Raw genomic sequence first — 18,326 nt, 5'->3', positions numbered from 1 at the left:
GAAAATACATGTGCAAAGCAGCATTCACATTATTAGACATCCGGAGGGAAAAGTCTATTCTGGCCAATATGCCTACGACTTCTTCAGCAAAACCGGACTGGACAATTTTTGGAGTCTTACACAGATCTCTGTGCAAAACTGATGAGCTCTTTGTGAATCTATATACCTTCTGCCAAAAATGTACATACAAGTAAATTCTGCACATAACATCAGCAAATTCAGACCCTCCAAATCCTAGCTAATTTGAACACCACGCAGAGGAAAAGGATTCTCGTGAGGAAGCGTCCACGCCATCACAGAGAGACAAAACCTCACCTTCTCTGAAGGCAGGACCCTGACTCAACAGAGGGGACGCAGACCTGGGTCCAGCTTCAGACAAGAACGCTACATCTCAAACGGAGGTACATGTCATCACCCCAGAGAGAAAAAGCCTGAAGATCCCCCAAAACAGGACCCGGAAGCGGACCCAGCTGAAAGGAAATGATTATTTTCCATTAAGACACTCGTCTATGCTTCGAGTTGGTAATCACCAGTTGACTACATGACATTTGTGAGTGGCAGCTGCCGTGGAAGGTCCCACGGAGGGCAGGACATCGGCCCTGCCCTCAGGGCACAGACTTGCAGGGCGAGACGAGCTCGGACAGAGCAGGTGGAAAACGACCATGTGACACAGCCACAGGCACGCATGGCACGGGAGCAAAGTAACACTCGCCAGAGCACACCCACGCGCTCAACCTCAGGTGGAAGGCAGGATCAATGCCACCACCTTAGAGGAGAAGAGAGCCAGAAGGAAGCTGTCTCAGGCTGCTGGCCTGGAAAACAGGGCAGTCCGCGGCCACGGAGGCTGCCGGGTGCCCGTGGTGAGCCAGCACGCGGTCGGCCTCGTGCCCCAGCAGTTCGGGCCCCAGACCCGCACACCTGCGCAGAGACCATGGGAAACACGCAAAAAAGTAAAAAGTCCACGAGATCACGTGCTTTGCCACAGTTTCGGAAAAGCACTACAAATCTGACACTACGCATTCTGTCACCCACAATAAGACGCTGCTTTTTTAAAAAACTGAAGGGCCGAATTATTCTTGCTAAAAAAAAAAAAAAAAAAAAGTCTGAACCGAATCTTTAAAAATTATGGCGAAATCTCAAAAACAGTTCATCTAAGATCCTTCCATTACATTCCTGGGTAAAATTATGATCATAACTTAGCTCCGGCCATTCGGGTGACAGATGCGTATGTGTCCGTAATTCTGGTCCTTTGATGAAGTGAGTGATGAAATGACCTTCCGAGGCTAGTCGTTAATGATGGTTCTGAGGTGCTCCAATGACCTTGTTATGAGAAGATCAGATTTTAGGGTATAAAAGGTCACAACACATCTGCACATATCGTAGCCTGATTCACCTTCATAATTCAATGAAGTAGACCCAAAGTCAAGATGGATAATGTAACTCCTACTCGGGAGATGAAGACACCGAGGACCAGAGAGGTTACAGGACTTAGTCATGGTCACAAAGCTCCTAGAGGAAGCACGACACGCACTCCCACGCTTGACTCTGCTTCTCTCTGTTACGGGGACGCAGGGACCCGGCCACACAGGTAAGAGATTTATCTATGGGACTGAAGTTGGAGCCTGGGTCACCCTGTTCTCAAAAGCAAGGCCACAGCCCTTTCCTCACCTGGCCTTCTCTCCATCTGCCTGACCGCTGAGGGAGCCAACCCCGGACGAGGCAACCAGAGACGCCGAGAAGGGCTGGGGAAGGGGCGTCGGAAGCGTCAGGAAAGCCCCTCTGCGTTACGGGAACCACAAACCTCACGACCTTCCAGGACTCCCTGAGTCCATAAACCCCCCTGGGAAATTCAGAACTGTTTTCCTCTTCTCACTAGTCTGAGCAAGCAAACGCTCACTCTGGGTGAACCCCCCGCCAAGAAGAGTCACCCCCAGGTAAGCGCAGGGCCACCCCTGAAGGCCAGCGGGCGGAGCAGGACTTTGCTCTAAGAGGGGGGACCCAGGGCGGGTTGACCCCTCTACCCTGAGCAGTCTCCCCGCCCCAGAAAAGGCCTCTTTCCCAAGAGTGGCCCCCAGGTCAGAGGGGTGACAGACCAGGAAGCTAGAGGTGACCGGACACGTGTCTCCACGGCAGACCGCCTTCCACACATAAAAGAAAGCAAGGCCCCAACGTCTCGCTCAGTGCTGAACACCCACTTTCGTCTCCTGCGCCCGGATCGCCCCGGCGGGCCCCCGGGCCACGAGAGCACCGCGCCTCACGAGCTACCAGATAACTGTGGCGACGACACCGCCCCTGGGGACCACGGGGCCGCAGCGCACAGTCACGCACACGCTCGCCCCCGTACGCGCGAAGGCCGGCCTCTCGGCTCCGCCAGGGGCTGCGGCCCGCCCCGCGCCCACCCTGCTTTGCCCTGCCGGCTCCGCTCCAGGCCCCGGTGCGGCCCGGCCCCCTCCTTCAGCAAACTCGACTCACGCTTGAGGCAACACGGAAACCATCGGCCGGCCTCCTGGAGACGCCGCCCCTGCCCGCCTGCCCGGCTGCCCGGGAGAAGGGGCGCCCCCCGCCCTCCCGCAGCACACGACATCGGTCAGCCCTCTTTCTTCTCTTCCCTCTCCTCTTCTCTGGCTTCTTCCCCTTAACTGGGAAAATCAAGTCACACGTCCCCTTGTCCTTTGAAAATACCTTGCCTTGACCCATCTACCTTCGTTCTCGCATTCACGGCAAGTTTAATGGTGATGTAGACAGGATAGGCCTTCCTCGGCTCTGACCCTTCCTCCCTCCCGATAACCCGGCCTCACCACAGCCACCCCGCAGCACTGCCCTCCTAGGGCCCCCCGCGTCACGGCCACCAGACGCTCCGACGCAGGACCCCTCGGTCCCCTGGCCCCCCAGGACCCAGGAGGTCACCACCCCGCCCTGTCTTCTCCCCATCCTCCCTTCTCACGCTGGGGCTCTGTGCCCACGGTTCCGTGCACACTCTTCCCGGCCCCGCGGCCTTCCCTTTCCCACGAGCATCGTCGCTGTAACCAGGCCGGTGATCTCGCCTCACTGAGCAGGTGCACAGGGGCACATCTGGCCTGAGGCCAGTCCCCAGCAGCGCCTGACGCCCTCCGCCTGGCAGGCCTACCAGCCCGGACCTCCCGAGTCCGCACCCGCCCTCCCTGCTCAACATTCACACCCCACCCCTCCCCGCTCCTTGCTTAATCTACCTTTTCACAACCTCTGAAGCCGCTTTTCCGCCAGGAGCCTTTTTACTGCAGCTCACCCTCCGCGTGCCTCCTCGTCAAGTCGACCCGGGACGGCGGGTCCTCCAGCAAGAGGCTTCGAGCTTCAGTCCCCCTTCCAGACCCCAGGGAATCACACGAAAGCCAGAAAGAAACGGGAACAGCGAGTGACCGCAGAGCCACAGCCAATGTGCGGAGAGGACCGGGCAAGGCGGACACACTCAAGCCACCTCGGGCCTGAGGACCGAAGGGAAGCTCCCGGGGCGCCTGCGTGCAGTGGGGTAACAGAGCAAACCCCTAGAAGCAAATACACAGAACACCGCACTAAAAACGTCCCTGAGAAAGCTCTATGTAAAATATCAAATGGAACCCAGCAGAGGACTATCTCGCGACCAAGTGGAATTTGGTCCCAGAATGCCAGGGTGGCCCCACAATTTGAAAGTCAGTGATTTAAGTGATCAAAGAGACCAAAAGGGAAAACTCATACGTCACATGGTCCGTTCCACAGACATGAAAAGCATCTGAAAACCTCGAATAGCCACCTTCGACTGTAAAGCTCCTAACGGGTAAGACCGAGAGCCCTGCGGCCACGAGCCTGACGCCCAGGGACTTCCTGACCCGACGGAAGCAGCCCTGAGGGCTGACCGACCCAGCCCTGCAAAGGCAGCAGCCCCAGCCCACTGTCCTGGCCATGCCCACCACGGGGCTCCCGGAGAACCTGCTGGCACAGGTGCCGCGAAGCCAGCCTCACTCACCCCTGCTTGTGTGGCTGACTAGTGCGGTGGCAAAGCCAGGGAAAGCGACCGAAAGGACCCCACGCCACCTTCGCACAAGTTCTCATCCCCACACAGCCCCTCCTGGCCTGGCCGAGCTCAGCTGGTGAACGCGTAAGGAGGGCAGCACCCAGCTTAAACGGGAGCCACGGGACATGCCCCCCCCTCCCGTCCACACCTCCTCCACGGTGCCCGCGGTGCCCCTCATTCATGCCCTGCCTACCTCTGCCACCCAAGTGTGTGCCATGCCACCGCTGGCTGGAGTCGCCCCTCCAGCGGGGCACAGCGCTCACTGGCCCCCACAACTAGAGAAGGTCTGGGGCACCTGGGTAGCTCAGTCGGTTCAGCATCCACCTCCTGGTTTCGGCTCGGGTCATGATCTCACAGTTCGTGGGATCGAGCCCCACGTCTGGCTCTGCGCTGACAGCACAGCCTGTTTGGGATTCTCTCTCTCCCTCTCTGTGCCCCTACCCTGCTGGAGCACACACTGCCTCTCTCAAAATAAATAAATAAGCTTAAAAAAAAAAAAAGAAAAAGAAAAAGAAAAACCAGAGAAGGTCTTCTTAACGTCAAAAGTTTCAAAGAAGTAAGCATGCAGGAGAGACACAATCTTGTTTGTAGAGACGTTTGAAAGAGTCGTGAAGAACCACCGTTCTGTTAGCTGTGAACTGCAGGTTAAACTCAAGCTCAAAAAGTTGATTTCTCCTGCCCAGTGCACTAAGAGTGCGTGTGAGGGCATCTCGAGTCCCGTTGACACTAAAAAGTTCAAATAGTGCTGGAGAGACATCAACAACAAAAATCACAATCACTGGTAAAGATTAACATATACGATATTCTAATATGCAGCAAATGTGTAAAATGGAACTGTGAGATGGCCCTGTGCTAAGATGTGTCACTGTGAAAATGCAGTGTCTTTGTGCTGAGTTTGGGAGCGGCCAATCCACTTACCATGTGACCACGGTTATTTTATGTCCTGTAAAATAACTCTCCTCCCTTTCAGGAAAGAGCTCGAAAGCCCACCCGAGAAATAGTAGTTTATTACTTGTCTCATTAACGTCAACAGACTCCAATCATCACCTTGCAGAGCAAATTTGACAGGAATAGCATGCCTGGGCCACCTAGGCTACAGTAACAGAAACACGAGCACAAGGGGTCCCTGGGGGGCTCAGTCGGTTGAACGTCCGACTTCCGCTCAGGTCATGATCTCACAGTTTGTGGGTTCCGGCCCCGTGTTGGGCTCTGTGCTGACGGCTCAGAGCCTGGAGTCTGCTTCGGATTCTGCCTCTCTGTCCCTGCCCCGCTCACGCTCTGTCTCTCTCTCTCGCTCTCTCTCTCAAAAATAAAAAAAAAACAGGGGCGCCTGGGTGGCTCAGTCGGTTAAGCGTCCGACTTCAGCTCAGGCCATGATCTCGCGGTCCGTGAGTTCAAGCCCCGCGTCGGGCTCTGCACTGATGGCTCAGAGCCTGGAGCCTGCTTCCGATTCTGTGTCTCCTTCTCTCTCTGCCCCTCCCCAATTCATGCTCTGTCTCTCTCTGTCTCAAAAATAAATAAAGGCTAAAGAAAAATAAAAAATAAATAAAAAAAATAATTAAAAAAAACATTAAAAAAATGTTTTAAAGAAAAGAAAAAAAAAAAACAGGAGGACAAAACGATGCAAGACGGGGAAGTGGAGCTCCCGGATGGGAAACCAGCGTTTCTCAGGTACGTAGCTAGCGAGTGCAACACTAAGTGGGCGATTTGGGATTTACACATACAAAAATCAGGTGTTAAACCTAAAACTCACATTGTTCCTGCAAACATTCTGAAGAGCTGGGTAAACAAGTCTTTATATAATAAACACAAGTCTTTATATCTTTATTTCAATGTTCTATGTATCTTAAGTTCAATGGCTTAAGTTCATTCTACATTCGCTAATGACCTGTCGATGTGAACTCACAGGGTGACAAGTCCCTAGACTGTCCAGCCCAATCTTCTGCCCGATGCAAGAATGCTCTCGAGGCACTGTTCATAAACCCCAAATAGACACACTCCTCAAAAACCAGGTTCTGACCACTGAGTACCACAAATAAATTCCACACTTTCAGCAGGGAAGTCAAGGACGCCTCCTGCCCGATCCCATCAAAATCTCATTTACTCTTTCCCTTTTAGCTCCACTGTCGCATCACCCAGAAGGACACATCAACTTCGGTACACAAACCAATCGCCCAGGCAGCCCAAGGAAATGCAGACTCTGATTCTCCAGGTCTGCCTCTGGTGACAGGACAGCTGCCGGTCGGGCGAGGACACTCTGAGTTGCAAGGGTCTACACAGCTTTCTTGACTCTGCCCATCAGAACTACCTGGTCTCGGTGGTATCAGAATCTGTTTCACTTTACAGAATAGATTTCAAAAGCCAGACCGTCCCACCTCTTATGCCAGACCTTGTACCAACAGCTCAGGAGGGAACGGAGCTAAATTAGTATTAATCCAAACAGTTACAAAGCAGGATGTTAACTGCAACCCTCAGGACCGCCACGCTGCAGAATTCTCGGGGGCAGGGAGCGGGGAGCCGGCTCCTACCCCCCACCGAGGCAGCTCTTCCTTGCCCGGAAACATGGGAGCAGGTACAACTTTTCTGGCAGGTTCTCCGGCCAGAGTCTAGGACCGGAGAGCACACCAGGAGATGAAAATGCCCTTCGCCTTCCCTGCGCCGTCCCACACCCCCTCCCCAAATCTGTGGGCTTGGTCACATACAACCTCACCAGAGCCAAGGAGGAAAAAGAACTGAGGGGACTAAGTAAGGAAGTGAGAAGGAGCCATAATTAGGACACGAGGCGAGGACAAGGATGCCTGAGGTTCGGGAGGGTCCTACGGCCACGAGCCCAGAGCGATGTGCACCCAAGTACTCAAAACACGGCAAACACGGGTCCTGCTTGAGGAAAATTTAGCTGTAGAAATACATGCATGTATCTGTACAAGATACCTGTCCACACAGAAGGTATATATGTACACAAATTGTACACGTACATGTGTACATACGTATAGATCCCATCCGAGCCACAGCACTTGAGAAAGAAAAAAAATCAAGAAGACAAAAGCAAGCGCGTGAGTGAGCTGGAACAACAACAACAACAACAACAACAACAAAAAACGGGTGCGGGGTTCCTAACTCCACAACACAAGCAATAACAAAAACCAATCATCAAAATCGGCTCCAAATTGAGGCTAAATCGGCGGTCCGCTTGGCTGCGCCCTCTAGGCTTCTCCCGAGCCTTGCTGTTTCCCAGGAAAACATTCTGCCGTATCCCCCTTAACTACAGAAGCCAAAGTATGACCTTTGGTTGAAGACCAACCCTAAGTCAGGCCCCTGATTCTCATCACCAGACCTACGCGTGGCTCTACACGGTGTGGCCTGGACACAGGCAGCGGCCTTGGGTCACAAGCAGTTCGCAGGCACTGTGGACACGGCCTCGCTCCCACCTGCTCATCACCTTGATTGACTCAGTGGCTTAGCAAATAGGTACCACGCACCTGCTAGGGGGCGAAAGAGAAGTAAGAAATAGCCCTGCTGTCCATTGGGAGGAAGGGGAAGTCTGCGCTTGACCGTTGGCCTCTGACAGCAGCGGTGTCCAAACCGAGGGCCTGACACGGGGAACCGAGGTGTCTTGTTCTGAATAAAAGGCCTCGGGGCGCCTGGGGGGGCTCTGCCGGTTAAGCACCTGACTCTTGATTTCTGCTCAGGTCGTGATCTTGCGGTTTGTGAGTTTGAGCCCCAAGTCGGGCTCTGTGCTGACAGCATGGAGCCTGCCTGGGATTCTCTCTCTCTCTCTCTCTCTCTCTCTCTCCTTCCCTCCCTCTCTCTCTCCCCCTCCTCCACCTGCACGCTGTCTCTCCCTCTCAGGAAAAAAAAAAAAAGTATATGTATATATATATATATATATATATATATATATATATATACACACATATGCATATATATATATATATATATATATATATATATATATATATAAAACAAACAAAAAAGGCCTCCAAGAGCAAAGAGGGCACTGAACAGGAGGAACCCAGGCCTGAAACCAACTTCTCTAACAATTGCAAGAGGTTTCACTGCTCAAAACCAGAGTGTCCTCAATTTTCAAACGGGAAGAACAATCCCTGCGCCCAGGGCTGGTGTGACAATTAAGCAGCCCGTCAGACGTCTGGCACCTACCACCCGCTCAACAAAAGTCCGCCAAAAATGAAACCGAACACAAACCCCCACATAGGATGAAAGCCATGCTGGAGGTTTTGTGAGAAAGCGGATGGGCCTGGGGCAGAGAGGGACGGGCCCCGGGACCCAGGTGTCCCGGAAAACAGACAACAGAGCAGACAGCAACCTGGCCGGTCAACCTGCCGGAAGTCACCTGCAGGCTGCGGCCGGAGAGTCAACACCCACCAGCAAGACACAAGGGGCACGAGACGAATGGGGAAAAGGAAGTGTTTCCTCAGCAACAGAAAAATGGAAAGCTATACAAGAAAAAAAATGAAATCCTAGAACCGTACTTGAATCAGCAGCCAGAAATATTTCTAGATCTAGAAAGACGAAGACCCTAAATAAGGATTTGGCAAGAAGTGATGATACCACCGTATCAGGAGTCTACAGAAACACAGGGGAGAGCACAGAAAAAAACTCAAAGCCCTTAGTGGCGACCTCCAGTCACTACATGGTGTCCAAGAGGTAAAAGCACATAGGTAAAGATGAGAAGAAAGTTTTCAGTTGGATGTGGTTGTTCTCAGGGAATCAGATCAGATGGGATGGGTGTGTTTAGGGCCCACAGATCTTAATCAGCTTTTCAGCAATTTGACTTCTTGAAAGACTTGTGAACGCTACTTGGAATTTTTTTAACTTTAAATACACAAAAATAAACACAAGTCAAAAGTCCCTTCCTATAAGCTAAAAGATGCTGATCATAGGATACGAAAATGTTCTGTAAACACTAATGTGCTTAGCATTTTTATTTTAACAACCCCTATATGGCCCTCAAGCCTCGTTACCTTCAGTCAATGGTCATGACCAAATCCCCATCTTCTAGGGTAAACTGCTCTCCACAGTGATGCGAATGTCACTGACAACCAACCCTCCACTGTCACTTTCGGTACTTACCCTTTAACTATAATAATGGCTCTTCGAATTCCAGAATGTCACGACCCACAAGCTGTCCAGAGTAAAGTGGCACAAGAATGTGCTACTTCTTTTAAGATGAAGGAGAAAATCAGATAAAATATTCGATACCCAGGGCACGGATCCACTCCTTGATATTAATCCCAGGAAAACACAGGTCAAACCCCAGGAAATAACGTTTGTTATCTCAAAGATCCAACACGGAAGATCAAAACCTCTGGGTTACTTAGGAGATTTCTTAAGGAGATCAAAAGTTACGAGGTACGCCGGCAGAAGACGCGCACTTCAGGTAGCACACTCAGAGAAACTTAGATCTCCCCGTACGTACCCTTTGCATGTGCCCACACGTGAACTGGTTCCAGGAGAAAGCCGTGTAACTTTGTAGTTAGGGGCTTTAAAGTTGGCTTGGGTTTAAAGCCTACCTAGGTTAGAGTCCTAAATCTATCAGTTACTGACTAGGTTGCCTTGGCCCACAGGAAGAAAAACACATACAAGGACGACTCTCAGAGATTAGAAATACATACACAGTCTTCAGCAGGGTGCCCAGCACACGGTGACCACTTTCAAAAGCTGGTAGTTACGGCACAGTCTTGGGTGACGGAGCCCGCTGTCAAACCCTGTAAACTGCCCATTCCTCACAGGACACTTTGAAACTGCCTTGTATGGGTTTATCTGTAAGAATTTTGTCTCACTACAATAATTACACACTTATTGAATGCTTACCAAATGCCAGGCACCGTTCTAAGCTTTTGAATTAAATGTATCAACTGATTTAATGTCATAACAGCCACAGGGGATCGAGGCTTATTTTCCCATTTTCTTAGCAAGGAAACTGAGGCCCAAGGCTGCACAGCTAGTAAGTGCTGGAGCCAGGATCTACACTTCAGGAGTTTCGGGGGTGGGCAGGCTTTTCGCAACTAACAGTGCCACTTCTCTCACTACAAGCTTCTTGAAAGCAAAGATCATTTCTATTTTAACACACATTTGGGGCGCACAATTATGTATCAGATACTTCCTAGGGCAATCAACAAAGGTTGTTTTTGTTTGTTTTCTTGGTATGTGTCCCTAAGTGCCTTAAGCAGGTTCTCAAAAGCCATCTGAAGAGATGAAAACCAACACAAGGCTCTATCAGGTCCTACACAATGCGACCTACCTGTCCTTCCAGCTCCCCCGCTACCCCCTCACTCCTCCACTCCATCCCTACAGACTTCCTAGCGGTCCTGCCAAACCGCACATGCATTCCTGCTTCACCGCTTACACTGTGGGGGCTCACGCACTTCAGACATTTACTGAGCACCTACTACTGACGATCACGGTGAACGGGCACTGGAGTACAGGATGAGGCAAAATAGGACATTAGTGGGAAAGAGGTGAGATCCGAAGAGAGTCTGTGGTTCAGTTCATAGGATTATACCAGTGCTGATTTCTACGCTTTGATCAATGTGCCATGGTCTTGCAGTCCTCAACATTAGGAGAAGCTGGGCGAAGGGTGCAACAGAACTTTCCGTTTATCTTTGCAACTCTTAGGTAAATTTAACACTGTGTCCAAATTAAACGACCCCCTCACCGCCACCACCCCCAAATCACAGATACGGCGCCAGCCTCTGGGAGCTCCAAGGCGGGAGGAAATTGCACACAAGTAGCCAGCCTGCAGAGATCGGTGGGAATCAGCCCCCAAACAACGTCCAAGGGCTGCCGGGAGAGGGGCGGCGGGGTGTTCCCCGGGGGTCGTGGGCTGCGTCCACCCTGCGTCACGCAGGCCCCAGGGCCTTCCTGGATAAACAAGTCCTGTAAAGGAGCCCCCCGAAGCCTCCGGGTCCTCAGCGGGACAGGGGGAGCTCGGGGTGCAGGAGGGCCTCGCTCTACAAACGCGCGGCGCCGGGGGCCTTGCTGGGACTCACCTGGAACTCCAGCCCGTAGATCACCGGCGCGTCGTCCTCCATGCTGCGGCCGCTCACACTCTTAACGCCAGTCCCCAGAGCGGACGCGCCCCCAACTCAGCACCCATTCATTCCCTCCCGCCCAGGCGGCACCGAACCGGGAGCTTTTGGGGCCTAACTCGGCTCCCGTAGGCCACACTTCCTGTATTTTCCTGATGCGTCATCAGTACGCTCCTCGCCGGCGGCCAATGGCAGCGGCACCGGGCTCGTGCGCATGCTCATTTGATTCCATCCGGGTTCTCAACCCTCCTGACCTCGGGAGGCAGACGCGGCGGGGAGGAGCGGGGACTAGAGCCAGTGGGGTCGAGAGCCGGGCGGGTAGAGCGGTGGGGGAGGGTCCCGGCGGAGGGGAACCGGAGGTGGCGGAGGGGCGTGGGCGGGCTCCAGGGCCTCGCGGGGTCGTCACTCCGCCCCCAGCCCGTAGTTTGGGGGCATTGAGACGTCCCATGCTGGGAGCCCTCCGTGCTCCGTAGCCCACAGAGAACCGCTCACGTGGAGCTGTGGCGCTGCCCTTTATCACCGTTAGTACTTTGCCCAGCGCGGGGACTGATGCTTTACAGAAGCCGGCTTAAGGTTCTTCTCTCTAACCCTGCGACTAGGGTGTCATACTTGCATTTTAGAGATGAGAGGCTGCAAAATTGACCAACGGTTGAGGACATGGAGGTCGTAAGGTGGGAAGCTAGGATGCGTGCCCTGTCTGAGTCACCTAGGCTCTGCCCAGGGTCCTCAAGGTCAAGAGCCACGCTCCTCCAGGCGGCAGGCATGCCGCAGTGTCTTCACTTGGGGGAGGGGCGGGGGGAGCATGTACTACCAGTGCCGCTGAGTGATGCCTGGCGCCATACCTCTGGCAGGATCTGACCTGCATTTGACTATAAATGGGAGCCTGCTGGGAGACCTTGGGTTCCCTGGGCATCTCCAAGCATGGAGGACTTAGCACTTCCAAGGCACCTCCCTTGACCGACCGTGTCCTTGGCATTCACAAGTGAAGCTGCATGGAGTCCCAAAGTGCCATAGCAGAACCCCTTTCACTAAGCTGAATTCCACTGGTTTAGAAGACCACGCGCTTCTACAACTGTGTGATTATTTTTTTTTTCTCTACTCTTAATCTTTTTGACAAATGAGATGTCACTTCACACCCGTAAGGATTCCTGGTAGCAGAAAGTCAAAAAATAGCACGTGTTGGCAGGCAGTGGAGAAAGGGGAAGGCTTATACCTGTTGGTGGGCATGTAAATGGATACAGCCACTGTGGAAAACAGGGTGGAGTTTTCTCAAAAACTTAAAAATGGAAGTACATATGTTCCAGCAATCCCCCTTCTGGGAGTCTAAGGAAATAAAACCACTATGTCAAAGAAATATCTGCACCTTATGTCCAGAACAGCCTTAATCACAGTAGTCAACACGTGGAAAAACCTAAGTGTCAATAGACAGATGAATGGATAACCCAAGTGTGGCATTCACACGTGCCCCCCCCCCCCCCCCCGCACACACACACAGTGAAATATTACTTAGCCTTAAGAAAAGGAAATCCTGTCATTTGCAACAACATGGATGAGTCCGGAGGACATTCTGTTATGTGAAAAAAGCCAAACATAGACAAATACTGCACAATTACATATACATGTGAAATGTGAACAAATATGTGTGTGTGTGTGTGTGTGTGTGTGTGTGTGTGTGTGTGTGTGTATGACGTTGGAGAGGAGCACCTGAGTGTCTCAGTGGGTCAAGCATCCAACTTCATCTCAGGCGACTATCTCGCGGCTGAGTCGGAGCCCTGTGTTGGGCATTGGGTGCTGTGCTGACAGGTCAGAGCCTAGAGCCTGCTTCAGATTCTGGGTCTCTCTCTTTCTCTCTCTCTCTCTCTCTCTCTCTCTCTCTCTCTCTCTCTCTCTCTCTCTGCCCCTCCCCCCTCAAAAAGAAATAAACATTAAAAAAATAATCATTGTAGCAGAAGAATGGAGCTTACCAGAGGCTAAGGAGGTGCGAGGAATGGGGAGATACTGATCAAGGGATACAAGTTTTCAATTATGGTGAATAAGTTGTGGAGACCTACTGTACAGGTGTCTATAGTTAATAATAATGTGCCCTATACTTGAAACTTTCGAAGAGTAGATCTCAAGTGTTTTCATCACATATGTATAAAAAAGGTAAGTATGGTGGATACGCTAATTTGCTTAATTGTGGTACTCATTTCACAATGTATACATGTGTCATGACATTACATTGCACACCTTAAATATATACTGTTTTTATTTATCAAAACTAAAAAAATTAATCAGTTATGAAAGGAAGACAAAAATGGCTTTGCTCAGTTGTATGCCAGCGCCTCACGCCCTGGCAGGCATGGTTAAATTTTGATGGATAGCTGTTGGATGGATGAGGAGTCCTCAGTGATTACAGTAAAAATCAAGGAAGCAGACCCACAGGTCTGAGCATCGTATTCATCGTCTCCGATTGCCTGAGATTAAGTTGTGGAGCTAAGAGAATGCAGAGTCTTTATATTGCTGGATTAAATCTACCTACCTACTACTGATATTATTCCTACCAGCTTTACGGTTAACGTTATTATTACACAAGTACAAATGCACAGCTGAAAAAGAAAATACCGATAAGCACAAAGAAAAGTCTCTAAAAATAAGTATTTCTTGGGTGCTTTGGCCAGAAATAAAAAAGAAAGGGCCTAATCCTCTCTCTTCCACCTACCCTCTGGCCCAGGTTTCCCTGTAACCTGAGAATCAGGCTTAGTTCCCTCCCTATCCCGAGGGTTGTGGTCAAGCATCCCCGCCCATTCCCCCGCCCTTCGCATCACCTTGGTGCGCACGCTCCGCCCCCCGCAGCACGAACCGGAAGCGCGCGAAGCAGCCGGCTCCTGCACTGGGCATGCGCGGAATCAGACCGACCGTCCAGCGCGCGCAGGCGCAGAAGCCGGAGAAGGTGCCGGGTCGAGTCCCTCCTTCCGGTATTCATCCACCTTCTCTCCGGACTCTGGTCGCGGCCGCCCGTGACCGCCTCTCCAACCCCAGTGGGCGGGTGGCAGGTGAGACTCAGGGCCCGGGCTGTGGGGAGGGAGTCGGGTCGTCCCTAACCGCAGCCCCGCCGGTCCTGACCTCAGCCCCTCGCTGGCTTGTCCCCTGGCCGGTCCTCCCGCAGAGAGGGGGGGGGGGTCTCTTCTGTGTCTCCCCGTTGGGGAGCTCCTCTCCGGGTGCTCCTCCTAAGGGACTCTCGGGGGGGGGGTGTGCTCCCCGAGGTCTCCTCCTTGGAGGTCTCCTGCAGGTCCCAGCTGTGGCACTCAGCAGCTCGGCCCTGAGCAAGCCCCTTAATCTGTCTTCTTGTGGGTCTGCTCTTCTGTGCACGGACATGACCTGCACAAACTCGGTATCGTGCGGGTAAAATGCGGCGGTTTGTGCGAAAGCACAGACGCCAGGGTGAATGTTGCCTATTATTACACATCCTGATCCCTCCCAAAGCAGCCTTCGGGACGGGACCGACCGATAGTGTTGTACACCGTGAAGACTGACAGCCTTTGTTGTAAAAGAAACACAAGGCTCAAAGATAGCTTCTAAAACGTGTCGGTTTTTCTCAAGCTTGGACACAAAAGTTTAACCCCAGTGACACTTGGACCTACGGTTTCTACCTTTTTATGGTGGTTGGAAGATAAGGTGTCCTTCTATCCAGATGCTTTACACCTGGCTTCTTTTCGTGAATTCAGGACATGGTACCCAGTGACAGACCAGGCACCCGGCCCACTGTGGTGGGGTGGGAGAGGCAGAGGAGAGTGCAAATAGGATACTTTAGCGGTGACATGTCTCACCCCGTCCTCACGTTCTGTGGTTGCTAACAGGATCTTCACCAGTCCAAGAGCCCGTGTTACCGCTGTGCTTCATCATTAAAATCACAGTTACCGTGCTTGTGTATATGTAGCTCCTTACGGTGTAAAAGTGCCTGTGCACCAGTCACTGGTTATTCCTCGTTACCCCAGTGTGCAGTCTAAGAAACCAGGACTAAGACGAAGTTACTCCTCAAAGGTCACTTAGCAGGGAAGCTGGGACTCCAGCGGTTCTTAACAGCTTGCGTCCAGTGCTCTTCCTGACTCCCCCTGCTGCTCTGGATCATGATCTGTCCCAGCAACCTCGCAGGGAGAGCAAAGGCGGAAAACCTGTGTTGAAATCCTGCAGCACCAAATATTGTCAGTGTGACTTTGGCCAGATCACTTGGTTTTCTCTGCTGCGTAATGGACGTAATAGTCCTTTATAAGTTGGTCCTGAGGATTAAATAGGACAAGACATGTCGGGGCATGTGGGTGGCTCAGTCAGATAAGCGTCCGACTCTTGATTTCCACTCAGGTCATGATCCCGGGGTTGTGGGGTCGAGCCCTGAGTTGGGCTCTGAGCCAAGTGTGGAGCCTGCTTGGGATTCTCTGTCTCTCCCTCTTTCTGCCCCTCCCCTGCTTGCTCTCTTTCTCAAAATAAATAAACATTTCAAAAAATAAGATAATAAATATAAAATGTTTCATCTATTGTGGGTGTTCTTTACATGGGGGTTTTTGTAAGTCTATGCTAATTAGATTTCCACTATATGACATATATTTTCACGGAAATAGGGTTTACACTATTGCAAGCTGGTAAAAGACTTATAATTCCAACATCATGTCCACAAAGGGGGCCTGCCCTATTGTAGTTTCAGTTCTTAATGAAACTTTTCAGTTCCCAAATAATCACTTGGAGTTAGTACTTAAAAAAAAAAAAAAAATCTTAAGGCATTAATTAAGGGCCTGGTGCAAAGCACTCACCTGAACAGAAAGTCTACTTCAGTTGCTACCATGTTGATGATCACATAAGCTGAGATGTCTGTGGTTTAATAAAAATTATTGAGTCAATAATAGGAGTAATTATAGTACACACAAATCGAAAACATACCTGTGCTTTCCCGTTTCTTAACTATGCAATATGAAGACCCCACATAACATTCATGAAGATACACAGAGATCGAGTGCACACCTGGCCCAGTCTTCTGCCCACAAGCATAAGAAATGGACAGTCGTCAATGGCTTTCTCACGTGTCCCTCCCTGATATAACCTTCCCTTGGCACCACCCCCAGCTCCCTCTCCAGATGAATTGAGTATTAGCATCACCTTGCTTTTGCACTTGTATTCCTAAAACAATGTATTGTTTAATTTACATGTTTTTGAATTTTATATAGAAAATCATACTGCTTATTTTCTAGCATGGCGCATTCATTTTACATTTCATGTTCCATTTTCAGTATGCTGTTTATTGTGCCTATGAGCAGTGCTTGTGTCCAGTGTTTTTTGTTTTTTGTTTTTTGATCTTTGGAAAGCGGCCGGTACTTTGTTTGGATTTGCTGTTTATAAGCATTCACAGTCCTAGCTTATGGTACCGCGTGCAGGAGTCCCTCTGTGATGCATAGGTCGTGGGACCTCTTACTGTCCTCACCGGGACTCTTGAGAGTGAAAAGAGGTACTTAATGGAATGTAAGAAACAAAGCAGGTGAACATGCAGGGAGAGGGGGAGACAGACAGAAAGAGGGAAAGGAACCGTAAGAGACGCTTAGCGATAGAGAACAAACTGAGGGTTCGTAGAGGGAGGTGGGGGGGGGGGGATGGGCTAGATGGGTGATGGGGATTAAGGAGGGCACTTGTCCTGTTGAACGCTGGGTGTTCTATGTGAATGGTGAATCACTAAATTCTGTTCCTGAAAACAAAAAACAAGGTAGTTAACTTTACAGTAACCATATGCACAAAGTGGAAGCATCCTGGAAGAGTCAAGATGCATGGCTGTAGAGTCACAGGATGTGTGCTTGTGAAATGTGTATCCTTTTCAGCCTGTTCAAATCTTTGGCCTGTTTTTCTGTTGGGTTGTTTATTGTCTGATTGAGTTCCGGGAATTTTTATCTATTCTTCGTATTAATTAAGAAATCTGACGGTACCCAGTGTAGGGGAATGTGTTGAGCAAGAATACTTTCACACTGCTAACTACCCATGTAAACTGGTACAAACACTCGGGAAGGCAGTTTGGCATTTTCTAGTAAGGAAGAAGACGTGTATTCTCTATGACCCAACGTACACATAACGTGTATTTATTTTATTTTAGAGAGAGAGTGTGTAAGCAGGGGAGAGGGAAAAAGCATCTTAAGCAGACTCCACAGAGCTCAGCGCAGAGCCCCACGCGGGGCTCCACCCACGACCCTGGGATCGTGACCCGAGCTGATACCAGGAGTCAGACGCTCAAACAACTAAGCCGCCCAGGCGCCCCACACGTAACGTTTAACAATGTGAAGAAATTTGCTTGTGTGCACCAGGTGACGTGTATAAGAACGTTCCCAACGGCACTGTCTATAGTATCAGAAACCCGTCAGTGCTGGAACAGATCGTGTGTGGTGCCATCACACAGCAGCATCATCAACAGCACAGACGAATTAATTCCAGCTTCTCACTACTTTTGAGGTTGAATCTCAGGTTAGAAGTTGAGAGGGGAAATTAAGTCAAAAACGAAAAAAAAAAAAAAACTAAGCAAAATGTTGTTTGAGGAAGTAAACGTGTAGGAAATGAAAAACAAGAGTGTGACAAATTTCAGAATATTACCCCTAAACGGGAGAGGAGTAAATGTTAGAGTGTATTGTCTCAGCCACATGTTATGAATGATTTATATCCACTCAAAGTTTGTTGGAAGTTATTTACAGGAAACGTACCTTTAGAAGAGAAGGGGGAAAATAACAAGGAAAGAACCTCGTAAGGTCTCCAGCTGAGAGACGTAAGAAAATTCGGGAGGTTCACAGGCTATCCTTTTCTGTCCGGAATCACCCCTCCACCCCATGCCATAGTGCTGCTTGCTCAAGTGCGTGTGTGAGTTACTTAGTTTTCTCTCTGTGGTTGCCTAGGGCTGGGTTCCCGAGAGCCTAGTGGTCTGAGTTACCCTGCTGTCTGACACGGGAGCACACCGTGAGTATTGGTTCCTGGTCTGCAGGGCATTGCAGGCAGCCCATTGGCAGTGGTTTTTTATAAATACGTAGTTTCTATTCAGAAATTAGGATTAACAATACAGTTTTTGCTCTGGATTGGGCAGCGTCTTTGTAAACCTTTTCACTAGGAAACATTGATTTTCTAAATTAGATTGGATAAGAAGTGAGGTTTCTGAAGAGAATCAAAACATAGTTACAAACAAGCACTGATTTGAATGTTGCTTTTTAACTTAGCTTTCTTCTTTTGAGAATATTATTTTTGTTTTTTAATTT

The 18,326-nt window shown here is 50.4% G+C and overlaps 2 protein-coding genes across 5 annotated transcripts in view; one reads left to right on the top strand and one right to left on the bottom strand.

Moving 5' to 3' along the window:
- The window catches only part of EIPR1 (EARP complex and GARP complex interacting protein 1), a 121,295-nt gene extending 110,064 nt beyond the window's left edge, over window positions 1–11,231 (bottom strand). For 2 of the 3 annotated variants that reach the window (XM_011281345.4, XM_011281346.4), the window contains exon 1: window positions 11,038–11,231. In XM_011281345.4, coding sequence (XP_011279647.1) covers window positions 11,038–11,079 — 42 coding nt within the window. In that variant the 5' untranslated portion in view covers window positions 11,080–11,231. The remainder of the gene's footprint in view (window positions 1–11,037) is intronic. The other variant, XM_019827971.3, reaches the window with a different exon arrangement.
- A 2,726-nt stretch (window positions 11,232–13,957) lies between these two features.
- TRAPPC12 (trafficking protein particle complex subunit 12) overlaps window positions 13,958–18,326 on the top strand; it is an 82,666-nt gene continuing 78,297 nt past the window's right edge. For both annotated transcript variants that reach the window (XM_003984542.5, XM_045055023.1), the window contains exon 1: window positions 13,958–14,111. The gene's annotated coding sequence lies outside the window, so the exon portion shown is untranslated. The remainder of the gene's footprint in view (window positions 14,112–18,326) is intronic.

Source organism: Felis catus, chromosome A3 (assembly GCF_018350175.1).
Source record: "Felis catus isolate Fca126 chromosome A3, F.catus_Fca126_mat1.0, whole genome shotgun sequence".
Lineage (NCBI taxonomy): Eukaryota > Metazoa > Chordata > Mammalia > Carnivora > Felidae > Felis > Felis catus.
The sequence above is the reverse complement of the archived record's forward strand: the minus strand, read 5'-3'. Positions and strand labels throughout refer to the sequence as shown.